Raw genomic sequence first — 15442 nt, 5'->3', positions numbered from 1 at the left:
CACTGCATTCTGACATAGATGAATTTAGCAAATGGGGACGAACATCACTTTGCTGCACAGTCAGTTTGAATTTAGATCCCATCAATTCACTGCTGGGCACATGCAGCCAGCCATACAAATGGCGCTTCTGTTTATCAGCTTCAAGGGACTGAAACGCTGCCGAGGTGATCTAGTTCAGTTCATTCCCCACGCAGCTGGGTGTTGGTTGGTAGCCCCACACAGCATCTCTCTGACACTCTCTCTTTGGCTCTTGGTACACCAGTCCAGGCCACCATGATTCCATTATGATACTGCACAAGGGCACATGCACAGCAATATGGGGAACGTGGCTGCTGACCAAGATGGTGGATGCCATTATGGTTACCAAATAATGGTTAGCAAATGAAGTTTTGCGATTGAAGTCAATGGCAGAAGGAAAGGGAAGAGATGGGTGGCTGACGGGAGAGGGTTGCCTCTCCGACCCACCTGAAGAATAGGGACTACCTTTCAAAGGTCTTCCAAAAAAAAGAAGTTACATGGTCAGCGTTGTGGTCAACAACACTGAAGCTTGTTTCCTTTCATTTCAGTGTGCTCTAGAAAACCCCACATGCATAACCCACTCACCCGACTCAGCTACCTCGGAAATGGGCACTCCCTGCTCTTGCGCCATAAAACCCAAGATGGAAAAGATTGCAAAACCAGCCACAAAACTTGTGCCACTGTTCAAAAAACACAGTGCAATGCAGTCCCTAAGAAAAAGAAATTAATATCAACACAAAAACTTAGACAGCCAATCGGAAGGCAGCATTTGCATGGAGAGGCAGCAAATCAGATAACAAGCATCAGAAGATCGGCCAATAAGACAGAAGCATGTATGGAAATTCATGTGTACATTTAATGATTCATTTGCAAATATTACGGCGTGTATCTTGACAGTTTTAGAACCTACACTGTCTCTGTGGATAAATATAGGATATTTGCATCACAGCACAGTGTCATTTGATAACTGCTTCACCTTTCAAATCTCAAGTGGATTCCCACTTGCACAGGAAATATTCAAGGTTCTCCCATTATTAGTGCAGTAAAATAGAAATTCCCTTGGTTTGGGCAACATACATCTTTGAGCCACATGCAAACGACACAGCCATTTCTGAGTACAGATTGCCACACTCTACATTCACGGCCTGGTTTCTGTTACCTGTAACAGTTGTTATGATACTGGTTGTAGCTGCCCAAAGCTGTCAGGCACCCCAAGCAAATAGCATAGGAGAAAAAAATCTGAGTGCCTGCATCCATCCACACCTGTAAGCGAGAAAGAGAAAAAAATATTGTTGAGGGACAGAAGATGCACTCAAGTGCCCTTTCCACAACCAGCAGCTCAAGGAAGATGTCCTTGCTCTCCAGACGGTGGTTGGTCAGGCATTGAAGAAGAGAATTGCCTTCCGTGGGCGTGCTGCCCTCAAATGACAGTCTTACCTGTGAGTAAATCCACTCCAGAGGCACCCTCTAGTCTACAGTTCCAAGAGGCAAATTAATACTCCTATGTTCTAATCAAGTTAATTCACAAAGGAGAGGCTGTGAAGCAGAAGTGAACTAGAACGGACCCTGCCTGCTTGCCAGGAAGGGCCCCAAGCCTTCTGTGTCAAGCAACACATCTACCCACCAGTACTTAGAAGCCCCAACCTGGCCTACTTCCTGCAGGTTGTGGTACCTACGTGCTAATACTGGGGTTGCCACAGGTTCCCTTACCCTCCCAGCGGGAGGAGGGAACCCAGCACTTACCTTTTTTCAGCCTGGTGCAAAGTACAGGCACTCAGTGTGCAATGATGTCACTCCTGGGAGTGACATCATCACGCCACGCTGAATGAGCACCCAGGAGGCCTGTCCCCCTGCCTTTTCCTCCCACCAGCCAGGTGAGTGGGGGGAGGGGCAGAGGGTGAGAGCAGGGGACCTGGCAGTCCTAGCTAATACGTAAAAGCAGGAGAGGACAAAACAGGGCTGAACAATGAAGAACCAAAATTAGATCTGCAATAGGGATTATACAAAATTCAATTGAAGAAGGATTCCAATAATATTTGAAGAAGGGAGCTGTCACGCTTGAAAGCTTATGCCCTAGATTCAAATCCTGAAGATCTGAGACAGGCCGTCGTCACACGGGCATCTCTCCCGTTAAATTTACAGCATATAGCGTCCTACCTGTTATCGGCACAGTAACGTTTCTTTGGGTCACCTAACGGCTCTTCGCGCCACCAGCTGTCCACACCGAAGCACTCTGTTCTGTTCTCTCTAACCGCGCAGAAGCAGCTCCTCCCCCCCCTTTTTAAAAATTATTCTGGCGTTTAATTCCACTATAACGGAATAACAGCATATAAACATTCCGTTAGAGCAAAACATTACGACCCTTTTGTCTTTCCAACTTTGAAATTATATAAATAGCCCTTTGCCCGCAGAAAACTCCCTGTCTGACGTGATCCCCATCGCTGAAGACTCTGCCATGGCGATTGAGTCATTTTTGCTTCAGCAGAAAGTTTGCATTGTGTTATGTCGTTATGGCGTTATAAGGACATAATAAAATTAAAAAAGGGGGAGTCGCAGGAAGAAATGGATTCTGGGATTGAAGGGAGGGCATAGGGCGTTGCGAGGCGAAATACATCTATGTGAGGCATTCACACTGAGGCACAAAATAGCACGACTATCAAGCACAAAGCAGAAGAAAGAAAATCGCTACAGTGTTGGAATAAGGTGGGTGTTTGCCGGGAAATAGCGCCATTTTAGCACTAAATAAAAGCCCGTGTGACGATGGCCACAGATACTGTATCAGTGCAATCCTAACCAGAATGACTCCTGTTGGTTTAGACTGGAGTAACTCTGTTTAGGATTGTACTGTTAATCTAGGTTGCTGTTTTTTTAAATTGTATCATTTGAATGTGGAATCTCAGAATTTTGCATAGCATTGATTTTGGCAGGTGTCAACTAACAAAATTAACAAATAGAAAAGAGCAAGAGTTCAATAGCACCAATAAGACTTCAGCTGTATCTGAAGAAGTGAGCTTCACAAAAGCTCATACCCTACCACAAACGTTGTTAGTCTTATAGGTGCTACTGGACTCTTGCTCTTTTCTACTGCTTCAGACAGACAGACTAACACGGCTACCCATCATGATAAATCTCATTAATATTCAACTGCTGAATATTAATTGATGTTCAACTCCTCCGCTATGCCATGGATGCTTGCTGAGTGACCTTGGGCCAGTTGCACACTCTCAGCCAGTTGTTATGAAGATAAAATGAAGGAAAGGAGAATGATGTGAGCCCCCTTGGGTCCCCACTGGAGACAAGGGCAGGTAATCTATCTGGCTAAAATACCATTAATCATATCTTATCAAATAATGTTAAATCATAATGGCTTGGATCAAGCCTGCTTTTTCGCTGACTCTCATCCTATTCCCCCTGCCTTCGACACCCCTTGTCCCACATGACTTTTGTACATGCAGGCGCCATTATTCCCAGTGTAGGCTTTTTAGTGGTCAGAGGAACTCTGTCCTTTCTTTTTCACTACCTAAAAAGCTGGCTGGATCCAGGGCTTTTTTTCAGCTGGAATGCGGTGGAACGGAGTTCCGGAACCTCTTGAAAATGATCACATGGCTGGTGGCCCCGCCCCCTAATCTCCAGACAGCAGGGAGTTTAGATTGCCCTCCGCACCGCTGAGTGGCGTGGAGGGCAACCTAAACTCCCCTCTGTCTGGAGATCAGGGGGCGGGGCCACCAGCCATGTGACCATTTTCTCTGAGGGCAACCCACTGAGTTCCACCACCTCTTTCCCCAGAAAAAAAGCCCTGGCTGGATCCAACTCAAATGTTTCTCATATTAGATTTGAAATATCAGTGTATTAAACAACCCCAGCTCTACTGGCTGCCAGAAGAGAGATGTCTCGTGAAGACAACCTCAAATGGATATTGTTACTATAGCCTGTACCCCTGCATAGCTGCTAGCAATGGGGGGAAAGTACGCCAGAAAATATCTTTCCTTCAGACTCTGGCAGTGTCTCGCCTCAGGAATTTTTGACCTGAACAGATGGCAGAAAGGCAGGATGCAGGACAACAAAACTCTGGTAATAGATACCAGAGGTGAAGAGAAAGACATCCTTTTGCTTTACAACACAAAGACCGCAAGTACCAAGTGGAAAACAGGATTTGGGGCAAGAATGGCTTTTTGACATTTCAAAGGCAGTAAAAATATATCAGCAGAGGTTCCTTGAGCTCCTTTGCCCTGCTGGCTGCAGCCCACTCCCCCACGTAGCTATCACTCCATGTCCCATGAACCCCCAAAGTATGTGGGAGGGGAAGAGCAGGGAGTGTAAAGCACATAGAAACCCATTTGTTGCCTGGTTTCTGGCAGAAGAAAAGGCCAAGTTGAGGAAAGGGTTAAGCACATGCAATGCTTTTCTGTCCATTCCAACTATGTCTTCTCCCCGGTGTGTATCTGCATGCATGTGCACACTAAGGTACACACACACACACACAACCCCTTTGTGGCAGCGAAGAAATAGTCAGAATGCCCATCCCATGTTAGGTGCCCTCTGAGCTGGAGCTCTTGAACAGAATCCAGCAGCCAGACAAGAAGCCAGGCAAACCCCTTTCACCTCTCCACCCGTGCAAACACTTCTCCCAAGATAAACCTTACAGGCTGGCCCAAGAGGGGTTAAAAGGATTACAAAAGGTTCCGCTGACCTATTTTTTTTTCCAGGCAGGCACCCCTTTAATCTCCTTTTGAGACCCCTCCTCCACACCAAAGGCTGGTACAGCAGCTCAGCTGGAACCAGGATTTAACATGGAAGAACTTGTCCTGAAGAGATTAAAAACGGCAGTCGGGCAAGGAAATGTCAGCAAAACAAATGGGGAATGAATTTGTGGCCAAGGAGAGGTGCGTACACAGTGGCTGGGGCAGGTGGCAGCTATTTAGGGCAGGCTGTCCTGGAGTCTATAACATGGACAGCTGCCCTTCAGGGACACTTCGGCCACCCAGGCATCCCAAAGAGGGCCAGGCAGCTTCCACAGGGAGACCAGGAAGGCCTCATTATAAAGGGGACCACACAGACAATGCTGTGCCCAATCTAGGCATGAGTCTCCCACCTGGTTCCTGGTTTTTCTCTCCTTTACTCTGGAGAAAATAGAAACCTCTTTTTCACCGAAGTCAAGGGGAAACTACTGGGTGGCATGTGCATTCAGACACTTTCTCATCGCCACCACAGAAAGAAGAGTGGAACTCAGCTCCACATCCCCCTTTGAACGGTTTAAAGGGCTTTTTTCTTTTTTTCTTTTTTGGCTGAGCCACACTACACACAGCTAGGAAGGGAGAAAAAAGGTCTTTAAAAGAACTTAAAGGAGGAATAGAAGGCTGGGGGGGGGGCTGTGCAATGTGCAGGCATGACACGAAGGAGTGGCGACAGAGCAGGAACATAGTGTGTGGACTTCATTCTTGACTGTGCCCACACCGTTTGCTGCTGCCCTGACGGGTACACTGTCATACACACACACCCATCTGAAAGCAGCCCTGGTCACTTACATAAGCACATTTTACACACTGGAGACGAATACAGCACATCTGAAGTCACTTGTGAGTATTTCCCCCGATGGCTTCAAAAAGCATCTCAATTTCTCTAACAAGTCATGTGGGACGGATACAAGCCTTATGAAGACTTGGCATCTTTGCCTTACCTCTGCTCTGCCTATATGTTTGTAAATAAAACAAATACTATAAAACGTTTCACCTGGGAAGAACTTGCCTTTGAGGCCGAGCTTTTCCACCTGCCAGCCCTCCTCCAGGCTAGTCAAGCCTTGAAAAAGAACTGCAACCAGATGCTGCCTTTCACCTGGGAAGAACTTGCAATCAAAGAGCATTTCTACCCCCAGGTGCCACCTGTGCAAAATGCCAGCACTATTCTGTCTATTAATAGTTGGTTGTTTGATGTTTTATAAGATAGGATGTTTTATATTTGTTAGCCAACTTGAGTGTTTTTTGTATAGAAAGGTAAGGTATGAATAAACTTTGCTATAAGTGTCCGGAGCTCTCTCCTCCCAATGGAACCAACCTGGGTAACCATTACTCCTGAAACGTCTCACCTCCCATGACAGTACCCATTACCCATAACAGTATTAATGAGATATTTGTTGAGCAAGGGCTATTTTAGTACCTGACTCAAAGACATAAACCGTGTGCTCTTGGCCAGCACTCAGTCCTGTCCAGAAACCAAACCTTCTACTTTAGAAGCCCACTCCCAAGTTTTGATGTCTGAGGAGAACTGTGGTGTCTCTCCTGAAGGGATGACACTCTACTCCGCACATTTTCTGAGGCCCACTTGCCTTATTCACATATTGCAGAGCTGAACTTTGCACTGAAAATGGAGTCTGAGCTTGAGCTCTGATGCAGTGAAAACCTGCCAGGCCAACTGAGGGGGCCACCAGCCCCAGGAACAAGAGGCAGCAAAACAAAAGGCGAGCGAGAAGGATGAGGTACTGAGGGATTACAGCAACAGAGCGTGGGTGGAAAGCAAAGCGCAGAAGTCAACAGAGCTGAATGCTCTCTATTATGTTTTCTGAATGCCACAAGCACCAACATTCATCACATATACAAGGAAAGGAATGATAGGGGGAGAGGGAAAGAAAGAGAACTGAGGGTGAGGAGATTGAAAACTTTGAAGTTTGACTAATACTGCCTCCATAGAGCAGTGTTCAAGGCTGCCCAAGTGCTTTGGCTGCTCCAAACCACAGTGGGCTGCTCTGCCTCTTCAGAGAAATGAGCTGCAGGGGACACACGCCTTCCAGCATTTCAGAGGGAAAACTAGGAGTAACTCTTATATACTCGAAACACCCCAATTCTCGCTGCCAAAGCACAGTGGCCTACATAGAAGGCTCTTCTCCAGTTGGGGCACATAGTATCCATTCACTCTGCAATCCCCTACCCTCTTCTAAGGCTGATAGGCTTCAGGCCTGATTCTGAGGGCAGACAGCTAACTAGGCTTCCCAGTTGCCCACCTGTGGTGGGTAATCTCCTGGGGGTTTGCCCCATTGTCTGGGCGAGGAGGTGCAAGACCCCCCGGAGATCGCTCGCCACTAGTAGGCAACCTGGGAAAGGGAGCACTGGACGTGCTCCTGGTGGGGTGCAAAGACATTACTTCCTGAAGTAACATTGTCATGCTGGCCGTGGGTATGCTCCTGTGCTTCGCTAGGGCCAATTTTGGCCCCAAATGGGCTGAATTTGTCCTGCGCAAAGCACAGAAGCGCATCCAGGGCCAGCAGGATGATGTCACTTCCCAGAAGTGACATCATAGTGCATACACTGGGGTGCACACGTGCAAGGCACAAGATAAGTGCCAGGTTCCCCCCTCCTACCGGGTAACCCTACAGCTAACCCATATACCCAATAGCTTCAACAATTTCTGTGTATGGCTGGCGTGACAAGGCAGCATGGCATTAGAGTCACCAGGAAAATTCCCAGAGGGCCAGGAGCCAGGAGACCTCTTCTCTTGACTGCCCCTTCAGGTTCAAGGAGGCAATGAGACTAGCCAGGCAGGAAGGAGGCAGCAATACCACCACCACCACAGTAAAGCAAGGCACTGCAGCTGCTGCTGAAACACCCTCCTCTCAACTCACCCTTGCCCACCTGGCCTCCAGTTGGCACACCACACACACACAGCTCCCAGCTGCTGGGCCTCCAGTGGGCCAAGGGTGATCACTGATGGGGCTGGTTGGGCAAGGACAGAACAAGGGAGGGAGGCTGGCAGCCACAGCTCACACATCCACTGAGAGGCCACTTCTGCTGGTCATCCACGCCCAGCCAGCCTCCATCAGGTGAGAGGGGAGGGCCATTGCCTTCCCAGTCTGCCCCCAAGCCTGCTTGTGGGGACTGCAGTAAATTGAAGATGAGAGGCAATAATCTGGCAGCTGACAACTCAACTATAGTCCTACCCTCTTCCACCTATTACTCATTGTCCTATGATGACTGTAAATATGCACAAATAGTTTGGTTCCCATACTGAATGCAACCAATAAGGGAGAACGCTGTTGGGGCAAAGGGAGGAAGGGAAAGGAGAAGGCGAATCTCAGTACTGCAAAGAGCCAGAAAAGGAGCGCAAGGGAAAAAAAGGAATAGAAAGGTGGGGGGAAAGAGAGAGATGCACAAAAGGGTGCACATATGCTCAAGCAGAACATCCTTGTTTCTGTGAACTTACCTGGGGGTCACCAAGTCGAGTGAGATCTGGATAAAGGTAGAAGAGAATCCCTTGAGATGCCCCAGGCAGGGAGATTCCTCGGATCAGCAGAACCACCAGCATGAGGTATGGAAAGGTGGCAGTAAAGTACACGACCTACCAAAAGAGTAAATTATGGTAAGCACTGAAAAAGGGAGCTACAGAGGCAGCAAGGCTTCAAACAGGCCTATGATTCATACATTAGAGTACAGAATTTGGGTCTGGGGTTTCTATCCAGTATCAGATCAACCATTAGACATGTGGGTTCTGCTCAATGCCCATACAAGCCATACCAAATTTGGATGAGGACCATGGCATGCATGAAGAAGGAGCTTCTAAATATGTCAAATAATTGCTGGAAGTGTAAGAAGATACCGGGATCTTATTATCATATATGGTGGACATGCAAAAAAGCAGTGGAGTTCTGGAAGATGGTACATACAATGTTACAACAGATACTCATGACTCCACTACCTTTGAAACCAGAACTTTTTTTATTAAACCACATATTGGTCCCGGTCAATAAAGAGCAAAAGCATTTGATGTTGAATATAATTACAACAGCTAGGATTGCATATGCGAGACTTTGGAAAATGACAAGTATCCCAACACAAGAAAACCTGGCGAAAAAAATACTTGAGACGGCTGAAATGGACAAATTGTCGAGTTTATTGAAAGAATTGGACATTACAACCTATAATGACATTTGGGAGCCTTTTTACAAATGGATACAAGATAAGTTTGGAGAAATTTAATTTTCAACTAAGATGTGGTCCTTTATGGACATTATAGAAGATAAATGGAAAAATTTGCAAATAGAGAGCTGATTAGCAGAATACTAAGACATGTATTAGAGTGAATGGTGCAATGTAATAGATATGCAATTTCTTTTTTTGTTCTTTCTTCTCTTTCTATCCCCCCTCCTTTTACTTTTTATTCCCTATTTTCTATTTAAAAAATAAAAATTTTATATATATAAAGAAGGAGCTTCAACTTCCCCCACTAGGGACACCATATTTTCTGCTCTGGTGGCCAAGCTCCCACGTTTGGCTCCTGTCCCCCCCCCCCACTCAATCAGGTGATTGAGGAAAATGGGCAGGCCAGAACAGTATCCTGCAACATCATGATGTCACTTCTGGCTGCATAAGCAGATGTAATGCCACCAAATTACAGGGCACTCTAGGATTCACCTGAAACACTATGGCTTTTACCATACAGTTTTGGTTGAATCCTAGAGCATCCAGGGATGTAGTGATGTCACTTCCAGTTATGCAGTCAAAAGTGATATTGCAGCATTTCAGGATGCCATTTATATAAGTTCCACTTCTCTCAGAGTGGAACTACAAGTGACAAAAGGCACAGGTTGGACACTTGTCAGCTTCCCTCAAGTTTTGATGGGAAATGTAGGCATCCTAGTCTTGCAGCTTGGCTCTCTGACTGCTGTCCAATGGACTTTTCAACTGTCACTTGTCCAACGTTCCGCCAAGCTGCCTACAATTCCCATCAAAACTTGAGGGAAGCTGACAAGTGTCCAACCTGTGCCTTTTGTCACTTGTAGTTCCGCTCTCAGTCTCCTGGGGGGTTGTTAGTCTGCAGCTGGCAACCCTATCCCCCTGCACACCATTTTCCCAATCTGCAACAGTTGGGTGGGGTCCTTGCCAGCGATGTAGAGATGTTACAGGCAATGCAATAATGTCACTTACAGTATAAGCAGAAATAATGTCATTGCATCACTGATGACACTATCATTTGGCCAAAACTCTATAGTTTAACCATAGAGTTTTGGCTGAATGCTAGAGTTTCACCAATGATGTCATGGTGTCACTTCCTGTCATGTTGGAAATGATACTATCACATTGCCAGTGACATTAATAGACATTAATTTTCCCCTATTTTTCTCCCATCATTCAGCTGGTGGGAAAGGCCAGCAAGGAGGGGGGAGTTTCTTCACTGAAGCAAGAAACTTGGCATCTGTACAACAGTCCCCGACAGGTACTATTTGGGCTTCTAGGGAAACCCACACGTATCCCAGAATATATGGCTTTCCCCAAAGAGCTGCAGTAGGAGAATTGGGTGTGGGAGTGCACTTGTACTTATAAAATGCAGTTTTAGTTTAAGAGGAGACATAAAGAAGCAAAGAGAGAGTTGTGAGTTGCCCAAAGCTCCTTGGAGTACGTTCTCTTTTTCTGGAAATCTTATATAGTGTATTGAATCTGCTGCACTGCAGGAGTGTCTCTTTGCCTCCCTCTGTGCACTACTTCTGTATTCATCACGAATAAAGCAAATATTACAAAAATGCCTTAAGTCTCAAGTACTCTGCCTTTCCAAAGGCGACCCCAATTAGGAAATGCTTTCCCCTTGAATTTTTCTCAACTTGCAAACATAGGGAGCATTTAACAGCAGGATTCCCACCCAACATTACAGAGCCTGAGCATATAAAACTTTTTATTGTTAGTCCAGTGGTCCATCAAAGCCACTACGGTCTAATCTGACTTAAAGCAGTTCTCCAGGGTCTCACCCAGCCTACAACTTGGATCCTTCTAATTGGAGAGCGAACCATCTGCTTGGACTTTCTGCATGCAAATTATTTGCTGCATCACTGAGTTATCATAACATATTATATTTAGTCCTCTAAACACCATGAGCCAGCAAGGCAAAGGACAGCGTGTCATTTAATGGTTGCCAAAAAAAAAAAAAATCCACTTCAGGTGAAAGTGCTACCCGTCATTTTTGACACCTGGACAAAAGCTTAGATTTGTTTCTCACCTTCTGCAAAACCCAATTCAGGTTTGGAGAAGATCCAAACAGATTTTTTTCCCTCTGGTTTATTTTTGTACTAAAATCATAAAGCTGGAAGGGAATCTAAGCCCAAATGCCAGCTACAGCAGGATTCTTTAGACATAAAACCTGCTATCACAATGAGTCAGGGGGGAGAAAGTGATTGAGACTCCTCAGATATTGCTCGGGAAAAACAATGGAAGATAATTTTCACTGGAAACTCTTCCCATTGTCTGAAAACTTATCCATCCCTCACATTATTATCCCAACCTTTCTCCATCAAGCTCACATGAAGTAAATGGCTCAGACTCCGATGTTACCCTAAGAAGCCATATGACCTGAAAGACAAAGTGTGGCCCTACGGTCACCTACGACTGACTTGGCTAAGCAGGTATTTGAACCCAGGCCTCCCAAGTAGGATCAAACACATACGATGAAGGTCACCCATCTGGTTCCATTAATAAAATATACATTTCCAGCTCATGCTGCCACAGTTTGCAGGGTGGGGGTGGTACAAGGAAGAGAAAGGAGGTTTAAGCCTTCCAACTCCACTTACTTGTGCAGTTTAAACCATTTTATTAGCATTTTAAAGAGGGGAAATGAGTGTTTAAAAATATACATCTTTTCTCCTTCAAAATGCTATCAAGACAGGTAGCACAGATTCAAGAAGCAAAATGGAGTTTGAACTCCTTTCCTCTCCACATGGCCCCAGAAGCAAATGGAGGCTATATGACCCTGCACTTTACATTTTATATATGGAACAAGGGGAATGATCTCCAGGCTTGTCTGTTTGAGCCCCTGTTCTGACATTCCAACTACTGCACCACACCAGTTGTATTATACGTGGTGTCATGGAATCCCTTAAAAGTTCCGTGATGAGCTATTAATTCTAGGACGGAATAAAGCCAGAGAAAAACATGAGTCACCCTGTCAGCTGCGTGAATCGTTTGTGGTAATTAAACCACTTGTGCTCCCAGCTCCTCCCACGCTTTGCAGCAGGCCAATTTGGGTCCCAAATGGGCTGAAATGGGTCGGTTTGGAGCCGAAATTGGCTCACTGCAAAGCGCAGGAGCGTTCCTGCCCCTGCGCAATGACATCATTTCTGAGAAATGCGCCACCCAGGAGCACAAAGATGTCCTCAAAGGTGAGTGCCTGGTCCCCCACCTCCCAATGAAAGGGTAAGGGAACCAGGCAACCTTACTCCAACTTCTATGTGAGACCTAGAGACCTCCCAGAATTACAACTGGTCTCCATACTTCCAAGATTAGTTCTCCTGGATAAAATGGCTGCTTTGGACTATATAGCACAGGAGTCCCCAATCTTTCTACACCCATAGGCATATTTGGAATTCTAACACAGTGTGGTGGATGCAGCCACAAAATGGCTGCCATAAAATGGCTGCTGTAGGAGTCAGCACCAGCCACAAAATGGCTCCTACATCTTACTTTCACTCACACAATGAAGATCCTTGTGCTGTGGAAGCAGCTTCTGCCCCAGCAATGTTTTTAAAATTTGCACAGGCGATCAATACTCAAATGGCCAAACAGCCATGTTTGGCAAAAGCCCCACCTGGAACCCCCCACTTTTAGGGTTGCCAGGTCCACTGGAGCCCAACCTAGAGAGGGGGTTATGTGGAGGTGCAGAGGAGAGTGTGGGGAAGGGAGAGTTATATTGTGTGTGTGCAAAGCAAGCACACACATGCTTTGGAGCTCTTCCTTGTCACACCGGGAATGATGTCATTCGGCCCTTGGGGACCGATTTTCATCAAATCAGCCCCCTGCGGGGACCTCCCCTTCCTTGTTGTGCTGGAAATTACGTCATTCCTGGTGCAACAAGGAAAAGCTCCAGAATGCGCTCCCCCACTCCTGGGCCCATTCTCCATACTTCCCCTCCACCAGCCAGGGGTACTGGTAACCCTACGCACTTTCTAAAAACACTTGGTGGACACCAGGAAAGGTGTCAGCAGTCACAATGGTGCCCACGGGTACCTTGTTGGGGACCCCTGCCATAGTACTATGCCCTGTGGAAGTCCTTCCCCTCCTCAAACTCTGCCCTCCACAGGCTCCACCCCCAAATCTCCAGGAATTTCCTCACCCAGCATTAGGAACCCTACTCCATTTAGGAAGCTGGCACATTGATGAGCCGTCATCTGTCTGCACTGCAGTCTGAACATGTCACTGTCCAAACATAAACTTCATGTCATGACTTTAAGGCCAACTAAAACAACACAAGACAGCTTTTGTGCCAGATACAGGTTTACCAGGTTTTCTGGACAAAAGGCAGGATTACATCTGTTTTCACAAGATGGAGAGATGGAGCAACAGTCCTCCAATGCACCTCGCTCTGTAGCTAGGTAGAATGGTATACCCACTCAAATTCTGAGCAAATGTGGATCTAGCTGGCCAGCTCCAGAGGAGAGGGAGCCACTGATACATCTAGACACAGGTTGTTTGTATATTTTTCCCAGAGGCTATATGGACTGTACAGTTACACAGAAGACATGGGTCTACAGAATACCAGCCTGTGGAAATCAAATTACATCATGAAGTAGAAGCTTCCCTTTTAAAGACATCAAGTTTGAACCAATTACTCTTGAAGCAGTGTGCCAGTGTGGTTGTAACGGTTAGAGTGTAGGACTAGGATTTGGAAGACCCGTGTTCAAATCCCTGCTCTGCCATGGAAACCTGCTGGGTGACCTTAGGCCAGTCGCACACTCCCAACGAAACCTACCTCACAGGGTTGTTGAGATCATAAAATGGAACAGGAGAGAATAATGCAAGCCGCTTTGGGTCCCCGTTGAGGAAAAAGGCAGGGTATAAAAAAAAAAGAATGCAGTCATAAAAGCTGACTATACAGCAAATTGGTTTTGATATGTTTAAGACGATGACAATTGTAGCTCAAAAATAATTTCTGTCTGTGGGACTTTTTATACAGAACATTTCCCCCATCTTCTTTTTGAGCCACCACAACCACCAAAAAAATAATAATTTGCCTGATATCAAAATTGAGCTCAGAATTCGCTCTTATCACTAGAATGTATCCAAATATGAGAGAACCACATCCCTCTCCCCCCACCCAGCAAGTATTTATGATATATTAGATTATTAGCAACTAAATCTCTCTCTCAACAGCAGCAGGGTATGAAACAACAAACTATACACTGTGTGGTGCCTTAGCGTTCATGTGCATCCGTTTGAATGCGTTTATGCTGGAGCCACGATTTGTTCACTCAAACTCTTAGGCTGCAAAGAAATGTACTAGAGTAAATCCTATTGGGATAAAAAAATATTGTGCTATATGTTTCTGAAAACCCCAGGGAGGGAACTAAATTCTGAAGAGTGGCAGGCTTAGCAACTCACATGAATAAAATTTGAACGAGGGTTCCCTAAACAACAAATGCAAGTACAAAATGAGGATAGTGATTTGCCACAGGCAGGCAACCGGAGAATGGAGACTGCCCCTGGGGAACAGGGAACTGGGTGCCTGAAAAATGCAGAACCTTTGCTCCAGCATAACTGTCTGGCCCGGAGCCATTATCGTGGCCATGGGGGTTCAATGCCACAACAGCAGATGTTTGGCTTAAATGTGAACTCCCACCTTTCTCCTGACTCTAAAGCACTGTTCACACTGACTTCGTTACTAGAAAGCCTACTGAGATCAGAAACAATGTTCTCTGCCTCCTGTCATTCTATAACAAACATGGTTTTGTTTGGGTCTGTTCCACATGCCTTTGCCAAGTTCTTCCATCTGCGACACCCGTTTGAAGGGACAAAAATTCTCCAATTGTGCGTCCTTCTTCATAATATTATTAACACAAGTTTACGTTTGCTGCATGCGGGGAGCTGCTGCGCTAATGCAATGGAAAGTCCACGTAAACCCATAGGTAAAATCGGCACTGTCGTATCACCTTCAATCGACTCAAAAAACAGCTCCAGCTTAGAGCAGATTCTAATTAAAAATGTGGAGAGTGTCCATGGGGAAAAGGTATTTTTTCTCCCATGATACTTTCACGCTACCTATTTCACAATCTATGCAGTTTCCACTAGTCCCCTTCAGTCATGTGGATGGGCAAGAGTTTACTGCAATGCAAGCGGCCTGCAAAGATCATCATGACACAAACACCCACAGGCCTAGTAAGGTTGCAAACCTCCAGGTAAATTACAACTGATTTCTAGACCTCAGAGATCAGGTCCCCTGGAGAAAATAGCAGCTTCAGCAGGAGGACTCTATGGCATCACATCCCTGCTGGTGTCATCATGGGCCAGTCAAGGCACAGCAGTGTTGAGCCCTAGTAGGTAGCCCTTAATAGGGTTGCCAGCTCCAAGTGGGGAAATTCCTGGAGATCTGGGGGGTGAAACCTGGAGAAAGTGGGGTTTGGGCAGGGAAAGGACCTTGGCATGGCATAATTACATAGAGTCCACCCCTAACCATTTTCTCC

General features: G+C 46.1%; 1 protein-coding gene across 1 annotated transcript in view; it reads right to left on the bottom strand.

The window, feature by feature from the left end:
- The window catches only part of LOC129335636 (sodium- and chloride-dependent GABA transporter 2-like), a 71377-nt gene that overhangs the window by 15216 nt on the left and 40719 nt on the right, over nt 1-15442 (bottom strand). The window contains exons 6-8 of the mRNA XM_054988350.1: nt 8209-8343; nt 1178-1281; nt 604-728 (exon numbers count right to left, since the gene is read on the bottom strand). Of these exons, the coding sequence (XP_054844325.1) occupies nt 604-728; nt 1178-1281; nt 8209-8343 (364 nt within the window). The remainder of the gene's footprint in view (nt 1-603; nt 729-1177; nt 1282-8208; nt 8344-15442) is intronic.

This window comes from Eublepharis macularius, chromosome 9 (genome assembly GCF_028583425.1).
Source record: "Eublepharis macularius isolate TG4126 chromosome 9, MPM_Emac_v1.0, whole genome shotgun sequence".
In the NCBI taxonomy this organism is placed as follows: Eukaryota; Metazoa; Chordata; class Lepidosauria; order Squamata; family Eublepharidae; genus Eublepharis; species Eublepharis macularius.
Note: the sequence above shows the minus strand (reverse complement) of the source record. Positions and strands in the feature narration are given on the sequence as shown.